The following is a 20,351-nucleotide window of genomic DNA, read 5'->3' as shown; positions in this document are numbered from 1 at the left end:
CAATCGTCCATCACCAAATGCCCATTGGGTATCTTAAATGAAACACGCACCATATCCCAAACAGAACTCATTATCTTCCCCCTAAAATCCAACCCTTTACCAAACCTCCATATTTTTGTTGAAGATATTCCTAACCTTCTAGTCTCCCAGGCTTGTGGCTTCAGTGTTATCTTCAACTCTTCACTCTCCTTCACCCCATGTGTCCAATTAGTTGCCAAACCTTGACATTTTTACTTCTATTAACATCTCTTGAATCCGGCCTCTTCTCTCTAAACACACAGCTAACCACCTTTGTTTGAGCCCTATCATCTCTCACCTAGATTATTACATTGGTCTTCTAATTGATCTCCTTGCTTCAAGTCTTTCCCCATTTCAGTTCATCCTCTGCAGAGCTGCCAAAATAATTCTCCTTAAGCTCTGATCTGACCATATCGCTGTCCTACTTGATAAACTCTAGTGGTTCTCTGTTGGCACAAGGATTAAGTATAACCTTCTCTGTTTGGTTCTTTCACAGTCTGGTTCCAATCTATCTTTCCAGCCTCATTATACACTATCCCACTTCCTGCACCCTATGTTCCAGCCAAATTGACCTTCTCTCTATCCTTCACATATAGTAGCCCATCTCCTGTCTCTCTCTCTGTCTGCCAACGCTCAGGCAATCCCCATCCCTGATATGCAATTGTTCTTTAACTGGCCTTCATAGAATTCCTCACTTCCTCCAAGTTGTATCTCAAACATCACCTTCTACATGAAGCCTTTCCTGTTCCACCAACTTTAGCACTCTCCATCTCCACATACTTGGGTTTTTTTAGATTTATTATGTGTATAATTACATCTATACATGTTATCTCCACCAAAACAATGTAAACTCCTTGAGAGTAATGATTGTTTTTCAATTTTATTTTTGGATGTCTTTCCATCATTTAATATAGTGCCTAGAACATTTGATAAATATTTGTTGATTGAATGAAGCTGAGGTCATGACTTGGAGACTGGCCCTCTACTTGTTACACCAGACTGCTTCTTAACTAACTGACTTAATAAGTTGGTTAATAATCTGATTTTGTTCCTCTCTTATAGTTTGTTATGTTTTGAGGGAAAGAGTTTGGACCATGATATGTATGTGTCTATGGTAACAATCCATTATGTTATGCTTAGAAAATGGCTCTAATATACAATTATAGCATTTTAAAGCTGAGTGGGACTTTAAAGATCAATAGGTAGCCATAAGCAGAGATATATGAATAAGTCCTTTCAAATAAGCCAGAGTATTGTTTAGGGGTGGGCTGTGTTTCTCCTGTGAAAAGATTTTTTTTTCAGAAATGGAGGCAAAATAATATTTTTAAATGTTCTTCTTTTACATTCAGGCAAAAATCTTTCTGAAAAGTGAACCTCTTTCTTAGCTAAAGGGTAAAGACGTGTGAATGTGTCCTCACAGAAGTCGTAATGATGTTCTAGCTGCTTATCTTTGTAAAAATCTGTAAGGTGTCTAGATAACCTCAAACTCTGTTTTCTTGTCATCCATTATTCTGTGAATAAAGCTTTTATTGACCAGGCAAGATTGTCACTTGGCTACAAAAAGCAGTTTCAGAGTCTGGCACTGTCCCTGGTTGATAGGAGGAGAGTATAAAAGACAGAACTGGTTTTTTTCCCCCTACCATGTAGCGTAATAGAGGATTTCTAAGTCCTGTTTAGTTAGTATGTGGTTTTTTTTTATCTTAGATTCACTAGAGAGATTGTCACTGCCATTTTAGATGGTTCTGGCTCATTATAATATGTCCTGATTCTTGTCCTTGCCATCCCAGAATGATAATGTGCATCCAAGAGGAAATGTGGGGTAATAAAGGACCTGAAGTCAGGGTGATTTGGGTTCAAATATGCTTCTTAGATACTTTCCAGCTGTGTGACCATGAGCAGTCACTTAACTCTTCTGACAGCCGATTTCTTCACCTTTAAAATGGAGATAATAGTTGGAGTGCTTATTTCACAAACTTATTATGAGGCTCAGAAATGATAGATAAAAAAATTGGAAAAGGTGAATTTCCATATGTGCATAAAAATGTACATACGTACACACACACACACACACACACACACATATATATATATACACAGAGAGAGAGAGAGAGACATAACACTCTTACTGTAATCAAAGTATTGGAAAGCATCCTCTATTTCTCTATTGGCAGCTAGGTGGCACAGTGGACAGAGATCTGCTTTTGAAATCAAGAAGATCTGAATTCAAATATGACCTCAGATAGCAGTTGTATATCTCTGGGCAAGTCACTAAATCTCTCTCATTCTGTTTATTCATCTGTTAAATGTGTATAATAATAGCGCCTACTTCATGAGGTCATTGTGAAATGAAATAATATTTGTAAAGCATTTGCCACAGTGCCTGGCATATATAAGATGCTTAATGAATGCTTATTCCATTCCCCTTCCCTATTAGCACATACTAGACAGAGTTGTTGTGAGAATCAAATGCAATAACACGTGTAAAACATTTTGCAAACCAGAGAGTGAATGCTCTATAAATAGTAGTTTTTGTAACTGGTGTCTATTTAAAGTCTAAATATTCCCATTCATCTCTGTGCTTGCTACTTTTTTTTTTAGAATTTTGCCCAAATACTCCAATTAGTTTTTGGCTGGTTCAGGGGAAAATTAGGAAATGAAGATGTATGGCTAGATTATAAGTCATCTGAAAAATAATCTTAGGGTCTTAGTAGACTACAAGCTTAATAAGAATTAACAGTGAGACAAAATAGCAAAAAAAATCAGTTCAATGGAATATGACATTAAAAAAGTTGTGGTGTCCAGAATGAATGAGGTCTTGGTACTGTGCCCTAGTTAGACCACTGTGGGTATTGTGTTCAGTTTTGGGTGTCATATTTTGAGAAGCACTTTATAAACTAGAGGGTATCTGGAAGAGGGTAACCTAAGATGGTAAAGAGCTTCCAGAAAATGCCATAGACAAATGAGTTGAAAGAAATAGGGCTTTTTAATTGGGAGAAGAAAAATTTTATCAAGGACCTGAAAGGTTGTTATGCAGAAGAAAAATTAGATGTGTTCTTTTGAGTACTGGAGGACAAAACTTGGAACAGTGGCTGGACGTTTCTGAGAGACAGATTTTTAGCTCCATGCAAAGAAAAAAAAATAATAATTAGAACTATCTAAAAGTTACATGCAATCCCTGGAAAGATGATAGGTGGTAGGTTCTTGTTCACTAGAGAACATCAAGCAAATGACCACCTGTCAGAGCTGTTGTAGAGGACAAGGAAAAAAAAGAAGGAAATGAGTGTTATTAAGCATCTTCTATGTTCTGGGCACTCTGCTAAACACTTTACAATTATCTCATTTGATCCTTATACCAATCCTGGGAGGTAAGCGCTATTACTATTCCCATTTTACAGTTGTGGAAACTGAGGCAAACAGAGATTTAAGTGGCTTGCTGCAGTTCAAGCAGCTAGTAAGTGTCTGAAGTTGGATTTGAACTTAGATCTCCCTAACTCCAGGCTCAGTGATCTATCCACTGTACCACCTAGCTGGTACCACCTTCAGTTCAGGCTTGACTAGGTAACATTTGAGGTCCTAGCTTACTTTGATATTAAGTTCTTTACTAATGCTTAAATAGCTTTTTCTGTTCTATCTTAGGAATCTAACTACTATCAAATTTTTTACTATAGGAAAATTTGCCATAGATAGTGCATAGATAACTTAACGTAGAGGTTTAGAAATGAGTCTGATTGTAGAACGTGGTGGCACATACCTGTAGTCTCTGCTGCTAGGAAGGTTGAAGCTAGTGGATTGCTTGAGCTCAAGTGTTCTGAGTTCCAATAGGGCTAAAGCCCATTGAGTGTCTACACTAAGTCTAGTACCAAGATGATGAGCCTGTAGGAGAAGAGGACCACTAGGCTTCCTAAGAAGAGGTTAATCAGACTAGGTCAGAAAAATAGAGTAGGTCAAAATTTCCATGTGGAAAAATATGAGGATGGATCAGGTAAGACAGGGGGAACCAGTCTCAAAACAAAACAAAAAATTCAGATAAAAAAAAATCAAGGAAAAGGAACCACAGCCTACTTATAAATTGGGGAATTATTTGATCATCACGTAAAAGGAGAGTGCATTGTTCGTGTTAGTGAAAGTATCTCCCTTAGGCTTACTTCTGTTACAGCTGGTGGAAGTTTACAGTGAAAAGTAAGTACTCCCTTCTGCCTCTTAAAATTGCTTATTTAATTTAAAACTGAGTTCCAGGGCCGGTTTCTACTTGAAACCTTTCGGGATCTGATCAGCTGCTAAGTGCCTCTCTTCCTTCCCTTTCCCTCCTTCCCCCTTGTATTTTTTAAATAAAACTTATTTATATTCATGTTCTCTCAACTGAAGGAATGCAAGCTTCTTGAAGGCAACGGCTATTTCATTCATGTTTTTGTATCCCCAGCACTTAGCACAATGCCTGGCCCATAGCTGATGCTTAATGAGTGTCTGTTGATTGACTAAAAGTGTCCTGAGCTTGAATTTGAAAGATATGAATGGTTTCTGATTCATCTCTACCTTTCTTGAAACAGTACAGCTATTTAACAGGCCTTGGTATCTGAGCCAATATTGAGCACTGAAATACTTTTTCTCTCTGTCTGTGTATACACACACACACACACACACACACACACACACATGTATATCGCATTTCTTGTCTCCATGGTCCTCTTAGAACCTGTTGATACCTTCAAAGTTGAGCTCAAGTGCCATCTCTTACAAGAAACTGTTCTTTATCTCCTGAGTTGCTAGTGCTTTCTCCATCTCCAAATTATTTTTATTTACTTATCTTTGTACATGTTTTAGTTCCCAGTAGAATGTAAGATCCTTGAGAACAGATACTGGTTTTCATTTTTGTCTTTATATTGTTGGCATTTAGCATAGAACCTGCTGCATAGTTCACCAACTTCATAAATGTTTATTGAAATCGTTACACTTACTCATCTTCAGCCAGATTTTCAACTACTTCATTTTAATGTAATGAATTTTTTTTTGTAATGAAATATTTTTATTTGCCTTTTTGAATCCATCACACTGTTATGTCATCTAATATTCCTGATACTACTGCTTAAGTCCTTTTTCTTTCTCTTCTCAGTGAAGGCAGAAACAGTCTTTCTCTGAATAGCAGTCTTCCAGTATTTGTGAGACAAGTCTTGAATCACACCCTATTGAAATTCCTCTAATATCCCAAAGGTTCCTTTTTCTGACTTGTTAATCACATTTTGAATGGCACCATGGTGTAGTGCATAGAGAACTGGCTTTAGAATCGGGAGGATCTGTGTTCATATCTTGTCTCTGACACATGCTGTGTAAAGAAGGGAAAGCCATTAAGCCGTCAGTGCTCCAGACAATTTCATAAGACTTAAGTTATAGATGAGTTCACCATCTACATCTAAGCATGGAGTTTCCATACTGAGAATTCCTTATACCAATGAAACCACAGGTGCAGAATATGACCCTTCCCCTCCCACCTCCAACCCTTGGCCAGAAAGGGAAGAAAATATTTTATGATGTTCTTCTGAATTCTCTATAGGTCTTACATAGAAAGATTGCTGTTCAGTACGGTGGAAGATAATGTCAAAATGCCAAGGATAGAATCAAATGATCAAAAAACATAGATTTAGAGCAGGAAAGGATGTTAGAGGCCATTCAGTACAGTGAATGAATGAAAAATAAAATATGTATTAAACAATTAAATATGTGCCAAGTACTGCTATGTTAAACACCAGGTAAGCAAATACAAAAGAAAAGCCAGTCTCTGACCTCAAGGAGTTTACTTTCTAATTAGGAAAGACAACACATACGTTGGGAAGTGGTGGTCAAGGAGGGGATATATTTGTTTGGAAAATTACGGGGATGTCAACTGGAGTCGTAAGGAAATAGAATGGCACACTCTTTCCAGGAACATTAACAAGAGTTTATTTGATTCAGTTGTTGAATTGGAAGAGTATGGGAGATGAGAGGGATAAGGGTGCCATCTGCCAGGCTAAAAAATCCAGGGATTGAAGTGAAGCATAACTGGAGGCCTGGTCTAAATATAGGGGCATTGCTGAGGCATCCTCCAATCAGGACAGCTCCCTCATTTAACAGATGAGAAACTGAGGCCCAGAGATGTTAGAAACTTGTCCAGGGTCATCCATCCAGAATAACTGAGATGCAAAACCATGTCTGGGGCCGAGAGAGGGGACATCATTTCCTCAAGGTCCCCTGAGCAAGCTAAACGGCAGAGCCAGAATTAGAATGAAGATTTTATGCTAATTTCATGTCCAATTCTCCATGATTCAATAGACTCTGATCCTTCAGCCTCTATCTTTATATCCTGAAGATTGGGCAACCCCCCTCCCACCACCTATTCTCTATCCTCACCTTGAAATCTAGGACTTTTTTCTTCTATTAACATGTAAACTAGTGTTTTATTTGTGTTCTTTTGCTAACACAGAAACCTTGATCCAGAATGTCCTGAAAGACCTGAGGAAGCAACAGGGAAATGTGGACAATCTGAGTCCCTTGGAACTGGAAAAGATAGCTGATGTGATCACAGATGCCATGCAAAGTTCAAATACAGAAGAAGTGCCAGGAATTGTGGGAGTTGAGACTGAAGGAGAAGAAAGGGAACAAGAAATGAGAGGGATCAACAGTCCAGAATCAAATGACTACCAGAATGGCTTGATGGTTGAAGATAATTTACAAGGTGAGAGACCTTGCTTCTTGGATTGCCTCATGAAATAAAACCCCATCCATGGTCAATTAGATTTTGTATACCGCTTCGGGGTGGGGGTGGGGATGGAGTGAAGGTGCCGCTGAGAGATATAAGGGTTATCTGAAACCTGAAATATGGTTTCTACTGGGGAGACAGGGATTTGTGGTAATGATTTTTATCCATTTGAACTTTGCTGGTACAAGCTCTCTGAACAGGCTAAATCTACCCAGGCAATTATGTTGAAAGGCAAATTACTGTCTCTGAGGATGTGTAATTCCTTGGTGCACAAGAATGAGATTTAAAAAAAATAATAATAGCAAGTGTTTTGGATTCTGAAGGTGGATGTTTTCATATATGGGAACAATAAAATGAAAAAAGAAATTACTTTAGCTTTGGTCTTATGCTATGGCTCCATGAAGAAGAAGTCAAAGATCATTCCCCAGACAATGGCATTCCACTTGACTGAGAAGGTCAAATGAGATTTTCCTGGCCTTCTTTTTTCAGGACTGAGCTTCCTGATAAGCTGGTCATTACTTAGATTTATTGAGGATTGGTATCTTTTTCCACCATTGCTCTCCTTGACATCTTTTTTGATGAGGGTAAAGGTCTGAGAAGCATCCATGGGCCTGGCTAGTTAATAAAGCCTGGCTTGGCTTCAGAGAGAATATATTTTCATTATTGGCAAAGTCAGATCCATTGGCATAAATTTCCATTGATCAACAAATGTTGAATGAATACCTACTCTCTAAATGATGAATGATACAAAGGAACTCATAAGATGTGGTCCTATCCTTAAATAGCTTATAGTCAGCCTTGAAGAGTTTTGTTGTTTTTCAGTCATTTTTTAATCATGTCTGACTCTTCCTGACCCCATTTGGGTTGGTTGGTTGGTTTGTTTGTTTGTTTGTTTTGACAAAGACACTAAAGTAGTTTGCCATTTCTGTCTCCAACTCATTTTACAGATAAGGAAATGGAAACAAATAGGGTTAAGCGACTTGCCCAGGGTCACACCATTAGTCTGAGGTTGAATTTGAAATCTGGAAGAGGAGTTTTCCTGGCCCTGGGCCTGGCATTTTATCCACTGTACCACCTAGCTGCCCCCTGCACTTGAAGAGTTAGCACTGTTCTTTTCACCTATTGGTCATTCATTAAACATCTGCATGTTGTTTTTGATATTTAAGTAGAGAGAAAATAAGGAGTTTTCCCACCGCAGTAACAGCCTCATAATCATTTAATTATTTTACTACTCTGATGTTAACATGAACATCAATTAAGACAAGCCTCTATATACATAGTAGAAAAACAACAACAACAGCAAAAAATTACGCATGGAATTTCAAATCTCCATTATGTACAGCTTGCTTTTTTAAAAAAGTACGTGATAATTTCAACAAGTAATTTTAAAGCTGTCCATCTGGAGGTTTTTAATTCTGAAAAGTCAGTTTAAGTGCTGTATGCTTGTGCTTGGGGCTTTATTTTATTATCGCATAAATATGAATGACTTCCAGGCACTCTGGGTTTCTTGTTGGTTTGGGCAAGAAGAGTTAAGATACTAAGTCGGGCAATGATGTATGACTGAACTGAATGTACATCCCTCAGCTTCTATCCCACTTGAATGAATAAGAACACTATTTCCTGCATTCCAAATGGATTTAGTTTATCTTTTTAATTAGAACAGTTCATTGCCAATCTACACTGTAAGGGGGTATGCTGTATGATTATCTGATTTAAATATGATATGACACATTGCAGTGATATGAGAATGATGAGAATGTTGATAAGAAATTCATATCTTTTGCAGGTAACAGATTACAGGAAAGTGATGATGGAGTTGATGAGAAGGTAAAATCTCTTTTTTTCATCGTAATATTACATGTCATGGGGAGGTTTATTAATCCTGGGTTATGGCGGCAAATGATATAACAATTCTCCTCAGAAGCAAATCGGTAGAACAAATTAATGCTGCAGTTATCAGTTCATAAAACCTCAAAGGAAACTCATTTTAAAAACATGTGACCAGTAAAAAGAATGCATCATTTACACAGAACTCGTGTTGACTTTGGAATTTGTTCAGGACTTTATGAGTTGAAGTTGATTTGAACATAATGCATTCATTTTTTTTCCTTTCGCTTTTGATATTCTCAAGAAGGTAGTTCAACATTTTTTTCCTTGAGGGAAATCTTCAGCCGCTGTATTTGGTCAGATAATAGAAAATGTGTTGTCTTTATCTGAGGGAAGTATTGCAATGAGTTAGCATATATTAAATAAACTGAAATATTACAAAAGGTAAGGAAATGTGATAGACACATTGGATGAGTTCTAAAAGCATGTCTGAATTGTTGGTTTAAATTTAAATATATGTAATATGGTACCTTAAATGTTATATGTTGGCTCCACCCTGGATCCTAATTTGAGCAAGTGTTTATATCAGGATGATCCTTCTGCTTAATTGTCCAAACAATTTGAAAATCCATTATTTGTATTGTATTTTTCTCTAGTTTTACACAATAAATGTGATGTAGCACATATGGCTATAAACCAAATCCCAGTGTTTCACTTATATTAAGGGAAATGTGTTATCATGTTAAAAATAATGTAAAGCAAGGGATATACTGAGTTATTCTTTTTTCTTCAAATGAGTCAAAATGGTAGCCAGCCTTGTGACCTATGATATCATCATATACCAGTAGGACATTCAAGGTCTTTTATTCTCTAATATAAAGAGAACTAGTTCTAGAGTCAGAAGAACTGAGTTCAAATTCACTACCTATTTGATGTGATATGTTACTTGGTTTTCCTGGGCTTCAGTTCCTAATCTATAAAATGAGTGGGTTGGGTTAGATGACCTTTGAGGGCATTCTGAACTCTAGCTCTCTGATCCTATGTATTCAGGCTGTTAATAAAATGTCCTCTAATCTTCTTTGAGGAAACTGATATAAGATTATAGACTCAGCTAAAAGGGACCTTAGAGTCCAGGATGTAGAAGCTTATGCCCAGAGAGGTTTAGGGATTTGCCCAAGGTCAAACAGTAAGTTGCCATGGTAGATCCAAATTCTCTTTTCCTTCTTTTTTTTAAATTTTTTAAAATTTATTTTGATTTATCAATAGTCACTTCCATATGCTTTTAAGTTTAAAATTTTTCTCCCCCTTCCTCCCTACCACCCTCCCCAAGATGGCGCACAATCTGATATAGGCTATACATTTACATTCCTATTAAACATATTTTCACATTAGTGATGTTGTAAATAAAAATTAAAACCAATAGGATGAACCATCAGAAAGAGGAAACAAAACTCAACAGAAGAGAAAAAAATAGCAATTCAACTTCCATAGTTCTTTCTTTGGATTTGGATAGCATTTTCCATCATGAGGCCTCTGGAGATGTCTTAGATCCTTGTGTTGCTGGGAAGGGTTAAGTTTGTCAATATTAGTCATCGCACAATGCAGCTGTTATTGTATACAATGTTCTCTTGGTCCTGTTCACTTCACTCAGCATCAGACCATACATGTCTTTCCAGGTTTTTCTGAAGTCAGCGTGTTCATCATTTCGTATAGCACAATAATATTCCATTATATTCATATACCACAACTTGCTTAGCCATTCCCCAATTGATGGGCTATATCCAAATTCTCTAACTTCAAATCCAGCATTATGTGTCATTCTGACTGCTGTCATTAGCCAGGTGGTGGTGTCATCACAGCTAGAGTTAAAGATGGACAGTTATTTAATCAAAAACAGCTATACATATTCTTTGGATGGACTTTTATCTTTTTCCTGATGTTTTCTTTAGCCTCTAGATTAAGATGCTAAGGGAGCCTCTATTTCCTCATCTGCATAATGGAGATAATAATAACACTTACCTTTCAGGTTTATTGTAGCTTAAAATGAGATATTTATTGTGAGTTATTATTATTGTAAGGATAAAATGGGATAATATTTATAAAGCTCTTTGTTAATTTTAAAGCATTCTCTAAATGCTAACTCTTACTATTGTTATTTTAATTACGTCTCCTTTCTGTTTGTATTTTCATTCCTAATTAATTCCAAATGAAAGATTTTATTACAAGTTTCCTTGGCCACAGTGGCCTGTTCTCCTTCAGGAACTTGCTTTACAATTGGATTTTCCTTCATTTCTACAGGTAAAAGGTTTGGATACCCAACTGGTGGGCCTTGAGAATGAGCAGGAGACTCAACACCTGCCTGAAGGACCCCCTTCTGAAAAGCCCTTTAAAACAGAGACCAAGAAATCAGAAGATACCGAATCTTCCTTATCCTCTGAAGAGAATGCCGGGGTTGAAAATGTGAAAAGTGAGACCTATTCCCAAGAACTGACAGCAGAGAAGAAACCAAATGCTGACCCTGATGTCAATGAATTTGTGAAGTTTCAGGACTGGATGCAGGGTACTCTGAAACAAGATGAAAAGCTCTCTGAAGGACCTCCCAAAATTCCTGGGGAAGGCCTACAATTAGAAGTGAAGTCTTCTGATGAGGAAGAATATGGCTACATTGTGACTGAAAAAGAGTAAGTAGAAAACTCCAAATTACATATATGTGTGTTTATGTATAGACATATATCTATACATGCACATACATATATATGTGTGCGTATGCATACGTATATGCAGGTATATATATATATGTTACATAATCTATAGTAAGAATGCATTATAACAAATTTTGCGATTGTTATATGAAGACATTTGAGCTGTATCTTTGGAGTAGAGTTTAGGGAACTCAAGTCATTTCACTTCAACAAGCATTTATTTATTAAAAATCCATTGCTTAGCAGGCACTGTGCTAATTGCTGGGGATAAAAAGACCACTGATAAATGGTCTCCAACCATCAAAAACTCATATTCTGAGAGGCAGGGTTAAGAAGAAAGCAATATTTACACAGATAAGTAAATCCAAAATATATGCAGGATAATTTAAAATAATTGGTAGAGTCTGTTGGTTTTAGTCAGTGACCTAAGGAGGAAATGAACCCCAACAACCAGCGAGATCAGGAAAGGCCTTCTGTAGGAGATGGTGTTTGAACCTTAGCTTGAAGGGAGTTAAGGGTTACACAAAGTAGAGGTGGGGAGGGAAGAACACTCCAAGGATGTTTATGGGGAACAACAAGTCCGAAGAGTTTGTCTAGAGTATATGAAAGATGAATGTGAAATCAGATTGGAAAAATAGATGGGAATGAGACTGCTAAGAATTTTAAATAGCAAAGAGAGGAGTTATTTTATCCCAGAGGCAAGAGGGAGCCCCTGAAGCTTCTGGAGCAGAGGAATGATACTGTTCAAAACCATGTTTTAGAGATATCGATTTCACAACTACATGAAGAATATATTGGAGGAGGGAGAGACCAGAGACAGGGAGGTCCCATGAGAGGCTTTTGCAGTAATCCAGGCCAGAGGCAAAGAAGGTCTAAACTAGGGTGGAAGCTGAGAGAAGGGAACAGATTTAAGAGATCATTTCCTTTACCTAGAATCATAAAATCACAGAATGTTAGCACTGGAAGACTAAAGTCTATTCCTCTCATTTACAGAGGAGAATATGAGAGTCAGAGAGATTTAGCCACAAGCCAAGGTCCCACAGCTACTGAGTGGCAAAGCCCTGCTGTGAAGCCCCATACCTGAGATTCTTTTTTTTAAATTAATAAATTTATTTATTTTTAGTTTTCAACATTGACTTCCACAAGATTTTGAGTTCCAAATTTTCACCCCATCTCACCCCTCCCCCCACCCCAAGATGGCATACATTCTGAATATCCCTTCCCCTAGTCTGCCTTCCCTTTTATCTCTCCCCCCCTTCTCTTATTCCCTTCCCCTTCTATTTTCCTATAGGGCAGGATAGATTTCTATACCCATTTCCTGTATTTCTTATTTCCCAGTTGCATGTGAAAACATTTTTTTAAACATGTGTTTTTAAAACTTTGGGTTCCAAATTTTCTCCCTTCCTCCCTCCCCATCCACCCTCATTGAAAAGGCAAGCAACTCAATATAAGTTATACATGTGGAGTTATGCAAAACACTTCCATAGTAGACATGCTGTAAAAAACTAACTCTATTTCCCTTAATCCTATCCTGCCCCCCATTTATTCTATTCTTTCTTTTGACCATGTCCCTCCTCAGAAGTATTTGCTTCTGATTACCCCCTTTCCCAATCTGCCCTCCTCTCTATCATCCCCCTACTCTCTTGTCCCCTTCCCCCCCCATTGTACTGTAGGGTGACAGATTTCCATACTCAATTGAGTGTGTATGTTATTCCCTCCTTAAGTCAAATCCTAGGAGAATAAGATTCACTCATTCCCTCTCACCTTCCCCCATTTCCCCTCCACTGTAAGAGCCTTTTCTGGTTTTTTGTGAGATAAATTACCCCATTCTACCTCTCCCTTTCTCCTTTTCCTAGTATAATCTTTTCTCACCCCTTATTTTATTCTCCAGATATGATCCCTTCATCTTCAACTCACCTTGAGCCCTCTATGTATCTACCTATCCATACATACATATAATTTTTTCCTCCAACTACCCTAATACTGACAAAGGTCTCATGAGTTACAAATATCATCTTTCCATGCAGGAATGTAAACAGTTCAACCTTAATAAGTCTCTTATGATTTCTCTTTCCTGTTAACTCTTCATGTTCCACTTCAGTCTTGTATTTGAAAGTCAAATTTTGTATTCAGCTCTGGTCTTTTCATCAAGAATGCTTGAAAGTCCTCTATGTCACTGAATGACCATTTTTTCCCCTGAAGGATTATACTCAGTTCTGCTGGGTAGGTGATTCTTGGTTTTAATCCTATCTCCGTTGCCCTCCAGAATATTATATTTCATGCCCTGCAGTGCCTTAATGTAGAAGCTGCTAAATCTTGTGTTATCCTGATTGTGTTTCCACAACACTTGAATTGTTTCTTTCTGGCTGCTTGTGATATTTTCTTCTTGAACTGGGAACTCTGGAATTTGGCTACAATATTTCTAGGAGTTTTCCTTTGGGAATCTCTTTCAGGAGGAGATAGGTGGATTCTTTCAATTTCTATTTTGCCCTCTGGCTCTAAAGTATCAGGGCAGTTTTCCTTGATCATTTCTTGAAAGATGATGTCTAGGCTCTTTTTTTGATCATGGCTTTCAGATAGTCCAATAATTTTTAAATTCTCTCTCCTGGATCTATTTTCCAGGTCAGTTGTTTTCTCCAATGAGCTATTTCACATTGTTTTCTAATTTTTCATTATTTTGGATTTGTTTTACAGTGTCTTGATTTCTCATAAAGTCACTAGCTTCCAATTGCTCTATTCTGATTTTTAAGGAAGTATTTTCTTCAGTAATCTTTTGAACTTCCTTTTTCATTTGGCCAATTTTGCTTTTTAGGGCATTCTCCTCATTGGCTTTTTGGACCTCTTTTGCCATTTGGGTTAGGCTATTTTTTAAGATGTCATTTTCTTCAGTATTTTTTTGGGTCTCCTTTAGCAAGCTGTTGACTTGTTTTTCATGATTTTCTTGCATCACTCTCATTTCTCTTCCCAGTTTTTCCTCTGCTTCTCTTACTTGCTTTTCAAAATCCCTTTTGAGCTCTTCCAAGGCCTGGGACTGATTCATATTTTTTCTTAGAGGCTTTGGATGTAGGAGCTTTGACTTTGTTGTCTTCTTCTGGTTGTAAGTTTTGATCTTCTTCGTCACCAAAGTAAGGTAATATAGTCTGACTCTTTTTGCGCTGCTTACTCATGATCCTGGACGATTATTTAAGTTTTAAACTCTTTGTTAAGGTAAGAGTCTGTTTCCAATGTGGAGAATGCACTGTCCCAAGCTTTGAGGGTTTTGTGCATCTGTTTTCAGAGATGCTTCTAGGGACCTGTAAAATTTCAGTTCTTCCAAGGTGGTATGATAAGGAGTGAGGTGTTTCCTCTGCACTGCCACAACAAGGTCTACCATGCCAGTGGTCCTCCTTGCCCCAGGACCACCTGTCAGAACTGTGACTCAGATCCAAGCACGGGCAAAGCAAGAGATTCCTGCCTCAGCACTGGCAAAAAGATCTCTGCAATTCCCCTGTGATCAGCCACTTGATTCCCCCTCAGTCTGTGGGCCAGAAGCTCAGGAAGCAGCCACTTCCCCAGGCTGTGCTCAGGACTTGCGGCTGAGACCTAGCCTCTCTCTCACCACAGTCACAGACTTTTCCTACTGACCTTCTGACTTGTCTTTGGCGTTCATGGGCTGAGAAGTCTGGAAACTGCCACAGCTGCCCATGATTCAGTCCTCTGAGGCCTGCTCCAGGTTTACTGCAACCTGCGTGCCCACGCCAAACTGCGCTCCTCTCCCCGCCCAGCACAATATACCTTTCTGATCAACCATCCAGGTTGTCTTGGGCTGGAAATTTGTTTCCCTCTGTCTTTTTGTGGGTTCTGCTGCTTTAGAATTTGTTTAGAGCCATTTTTTACAGGTATTTGGAGGGGTTTGGGGAAGAGCTCAAGCAAGTCACTGCTTTCCCTCTGCCATCTTGGTTCCACCTTCCCCCCCCCCCATACCTGAGATTCTTGAACAAGGCACTTTGTCCTACCGTCTCACATCTGCAATGTTTCACTTCTTGGGGTTCCATCCTGCTGCTCTGGCCACCTCCAGGTTACTGTCCCCTGGGTGCTCCACAATATGGAGTTTGTTTGGATACTGGCTATCATACTTAGTTTCAGTTGGGAAAAAAAATGTAGTGACTGATGCTAGCGCAGTAGGAATGTCAATATTCAAGATGATACAGTTTCTATTTCTGAATTCAACACTAGCTTTTGTCTTGCTGGAAGTTTGCTTCAGGTAGAATGGAAATAGAAGACTTCATTATTCTGTTACGGCTAGGTTCTGGGTTCCTTTTGGCTAAACTCTCTAGAGTTCTGGTGTGTGATGTTCAAATAACGTATGCTATGTATTAGTTTCTTTCCCTCCATTAGAAGATGACAAGCTTTAAATATTTGACATCAAAGTATCCCAAATAGCAGGATGTGAGTCATGCACCAGGGGAGAAAAGATTCCCAGGAACAAAGTGTTCCTTCCTCTGTCTCATTTTGATCTGAAAGTAACATGAATAGGAATCCAAACACCATGAACCCAACAAGCTAGAAGCAGTGGACCCCATTTTTGCAGGTTATATCACTAATGAATCTGACATTTGATGCTATACTTTATTTAAAAAATATGCTATTTCCCTCCAAACAACCAAAGCAGTATTTCAAAGTAAAAAAAAAAAATACATTAAGTAGTTCAGTCATTCATTTTTTTTTCTTTCCCTTTAAAAAGTAGATTGCACTTTGGTTAAGGTTGATCATCATATTGGCATTAGGGTAGATAAAAAGGAATGCAGAAGTCATTGACTTTTCAATGGTTTTGAGAAATGAGGAAAAAAGTTTATGTGAAATCTGAATTTTTCTTTCTGGCAATGATAATTTCAAACATTTTTCCCTCTTCTCATTATTCCCAACAAGAGTTTAAATCTACCAGCATGTGTTAGTTCTTGCCACATTCCAGCTATCAGTAATATCATTAGTAGAGAAAACAGTTCCATACCAGAACTGAATAGAATATTTGTTGTGGTTTGGGTTTGTACCACATGGTGAGATGACAGCTTTTGCCTGAATGTTGATAGGCTTGAAATTCAAGACTATTTTTAGTTTTTGTTGATTGTATTTTGGGGGTAAGTTCTAGCGGTTGAAATGTTCAATCTTATATTAGAAAACACGTTGACTTATTTTTCCCAACAGGATCTTTCATCGAGCCAGCTCTGTTTTCTTCTCTTTTGTTCAAAATACATGTGTTTATTTGGTCATTTGTCTCTGTCCTTGTGGTCTTTATTATAGAAGTGTCATGCAATTCAATTCTATTCAAATCGATTTATTGAGCATTTATTGATATATTGAGTATTTATTAAGCATCTATCATGTTCCTGGCACTGTTAGACACTGGGTATATGAAACAAGAAACTAAATATTCCGTATCCTCAGGGAGCTTACATTCCATGGTGGGGACAAAACATATACATGTGTAAGGCAATATACAACATGTGCATAAAATACAAAGTAATTTTTTTAGGGCAACAGAAGCAATACTTGGAAAAGTTCCTGACAAGAGATAGCTCTTGATTTAATCCTTGAAGGAAGCTAGGGCATCCATGAGGAAGAGATGAGTAGGAAGAGCATTCTAGGCATGGAACATGGCTAATACAGGCACCTTGCCATTCATTTTCATTTGACAGTAGCTGAGTCAGGTGGATACTTAATAAGCTGCTAATGACTGTTATGAGCTATTAAAGCAGAGGTAGGTGCTCATGTGATTATGTGTGATAATCAGTATGGAATATCATTGTATTCATTTTAAACATCACTCTCTTGTTTTTTTATAAAGAAAAGCCTTTGGATAACAGATCTGTTTGCCTCTTGAAAATGACACTTTACACTTCCTATTGATTTGATTGTTTTTGTTTTTATTGTCCTGTTGTGATAGTGATAGAGCTTCTGTTTTGCAGCTACAACCTGTAGTGATTGGGCTAAGAAGCCTCCTGTATTCATATTCCAGGGCTTGAAGCTTGTTACTTTCTGCCTTTCTATGTTCCTCTAGAGATTGTACTCAGTGGGATGGTTGACAGATGTCAGCAGTGATTCATTCACTATATTAGAATCTCCGGCTGCCCCGGCTTTGCATATGCAGCTTGAGATGGCTGGAACTGCAGGCTTTACTGCTGAGATGCTGGGTTTTAATGGTGCCTCAAAGTAGAGATGAACATCTCCATGTAAATCTTAATGAAACAGATTTCTGATCATTTTAAAGACTTGTCAAAATGGCAGCTGACTTGTCAACGGGGAGAACAATAGATGACTCCTGCTGTTTGTCTAGTGACCTTTCAGAAGCTTAGAGCAAGGCAATCCATACCAATCCATACCATACATCAGGGCTAATCTCACTAGTGAAATGACAGTTTCAGTGGAGGCAATTGTCTAGGAAAGCCTCTCAGGTGCTGCCTCAGCACTTTCTGATGGAGAGAAACCTGTCGAAATGGACCATTTGCTGTTGGCTGCTGGTGACTTTCTAGTAGAAAATGAAACTGTTGTTAGGATGAGGATTTCAGCACGTTCCTCTGTTCCCACAGAGGAAATGGACCTTAGACCTGCATATTTTACATTAAAAATGTGATTTAGAGTCAGTCAGCAAGCTATCATTTAGATTACATTGGTTTACTTCTGTTCATTTCTCCTTTGCCTTTTCATTTGTTTGCTAGATTCACAGTGAAGAGAATATAAGCTTTACTTCCACAATTCTTCTGTTGTTGGCAAAGGATAGTGCTACAACTGATGTTTTCCCATCAATGAGGCCTAGAGAGTGTTGCCTTTATTGACAGATTGCTTGGCAGTCAACAAATTCATATTTTCAGTTGGGCAAGAGAGACCCAGGAGTTCAATTTAAAATTATGTGGATCAAGTAATGGATTGTTTTAACAATTTGGGGTGGGGGGAGAGTTGTGGATAGAAGTGATTTGGAAATGTCTCTAAGAATGAAAGGTAATCTGGTCCTTCAAAAAGAAAAGTAATCAGGACCATACTTAATATAATAATAATCATAACAATAGTAGTAATAATAATATCTAACATTTATGTAGTGCTTACTATGTGCCAAGCATTATGCTAAATGCTTTACTATTATTATCTCATTTAATTCTCACAGCACCCTTAGAAGGTAGTTGCTGCCATTATCCCTATTTTACTTATTTGCATATTTGGTGATTCCAGCCAGAATCACTAACAAAGAGGTTCTAAACCTGGAATTCAAGGATTGATTACAAGGGGAATATTTATGGGAAAATAGATTATATCTTTGTTTTCACTAGCCTCTAACTAAAATGTAGCACTTTCTTCAGTTATTAGTTAAAAAAAAAATTCTGGAAAGGGGTTCATAGGTTTTACCAGCCTACCAAAGGGATCTATGACACACACATTAGAGATTAAGAACATCAGATCTAGACTGGCCTTAGAGTAGATTGTGACCTGGTCACTGGCATGTTCTGTATTTTTCCATTGAAATTCATTTGGCAGAAGAATGTGTCTCATTTTTGCCGGAGCATCATTTTGCTTTTAGCATTTTCTGATATGATAGGATATGACTTAATGACTTGCTGTTCGGTTTAATGATTAGTCATTTTCACTTTTATCCTCTTCATGAACTGGAAGGTTTAGTCAAGACTGAGTAAAGAGCAGGCCTTATGCTCCAAGAAGGAATATTTTATCAGCCTATGTTTGAACCATTTAATCTTAGGGTGAGAAGAAGCGATCACAGGGTAGAAATGTGTTTTAAAGCTTATAAGAAAACAAACAAAGCCCTGCTTTCCTCTTAGCAAAAAAGAAACTGACTTTTAATTGGATTCAATAAATCCTCCAAAGGCCTATGGCAGGGCCATTACACTATACACATAGACTTGTGGAACTTAGCGCTGGAAGGAAGGTCATGTAGTATGGTGGAAAGACAACTGGAGCTGAAAGCAGAATATTTAGTCCTTAGTCTTAGTTCTTATTTTGTGACCATGGAAGTTACTTTACCTCTCGACTTCACTTCACTGAAGATTGGATCAAGTGGTCACCAAAGTCACCAAGGTTGGAGGCAGTAGGTCTAAGGCACTGCTCTTGTAGTCAGGAGGGCCTCAGTTGAAATTCTGACAGCCACTTCTTTATGTATGAGCAAGTCATTTTAGTTCTCTGGGTCTTAGTTTTCTCATCTATTGAATGCAATGATTTGACTCAGTGTCCTCTAGTGTTCCTTTGAGCTCCAAATCTGTAACCTTATAATAACTCCTGCCTCCAAAAGCCTCTGGTTCTATGACAGATATCCCACTCAGATCAAAAGATGTAGTCCTGTTTCTTCTGGTACATCTGAATAGAACGATGTTGAACTGGTCAGTTGAATTTACTTCGGAAAAGTGAAACACATAATTACTAAAACCCTGAGCTTCAAAAGAGTGAGGTCAAGACAGAAAAAAAAACAGGGAGTATGGTATTTTGAACATAATAGGCATTCAATAATTCAATAAGATATAGGTTTGGATGACTGGCTGAATGACTGGATGGATAAAACCAAGTTACTTAAGCTGAGGCAGCTGAAATATAACACTGGGCCTGGAGTCTGGAAGATCTGAGTTCATATCAGCCCTCAATTGCTTACCAGTTGTGAAACCCTGGGCAAGTCGCTTAATTTCTATCTGTCTCAGTTTCCTCATCTGTAAAGAGGGAAAAATAATTGCACCCATCTCCCAGGGCTGTTGTGAAAATTAAATGAGATAATGTTTGCAAAGCACTTTGCAAACCATAAAGTGACTTATAGATGTTAGCTATAATAATTAGTAGTAATCATTAATATTTTTATTGATAATAATTCACTCATGTCACTGAAGGGGTTAAATAAGATCATGTCTAAAGTTTCTTACAAGCGCTATCCTTCTAATATTATATAAGACAAGCAAGATCAGTCATGTTGAAGGGATCCATTGGTCATCCTCAGATAGACCAGCTACATGTGTAGATAAAATGAGTTATTGAATAAGTGGTCTTCTTACAGTCTGAATTTTCCTTTGTGCCAGTAGTGGGGTCTTCCTGTGAATCCTTCATAGAGG

The 20,351-nt window shown here is 37.9% G+C and overlaps 1 protein-coding gene across 1 annotated transcript in view; it reads left to right on the top strand.

Moving 5' to 3' along the window:
* The window catches only part of PTPRN2 (protein tyrosine phosphatase, receptor type N2), a 1,506,109-nt gene that overhangs the window by 633,574 nt on the left and 852,184 nt on the right, over positions 1 to 20,351 (top strand). The window contains exons 7-9 of the mRNA XM_027841109.1: positions 6,473 to 6,724; positions 8,535 to 8,575; positions 10,874 to 11,256. Of these exons, the coding sequence (XP_027696910.1) occupies positions 6,473 to 6,724; positions 8,535 to 8,575; positions 10,874 to 11,256 (676 nt within the window). The remainder of the gene's footprint in view (positions 1 to 6,472; positions 6,725 to 8,534; positions 8,576 to 10,873; positions 11,257 to 20,351) is intronic.

Source organism: Vombatus ursinus, unplaced genomic scaffold (genome assembly GCF_900497805.2).
Source record: "Vombatus ursinus unplaced genomic scaffold, bare-nosed wombat genome assembly UNPS02014852.1, whole genome shotgun sequence".
Taxonomy (NCBI): Eukaryota; Metazoa; Chordata; class Mammalia; order Diprotodontia; family Vombatidae; genus Vombatus; species Vombatus ursinus.
This window is presented reverse-complemented; position numbering and strand designations above follow the sequence as displayed.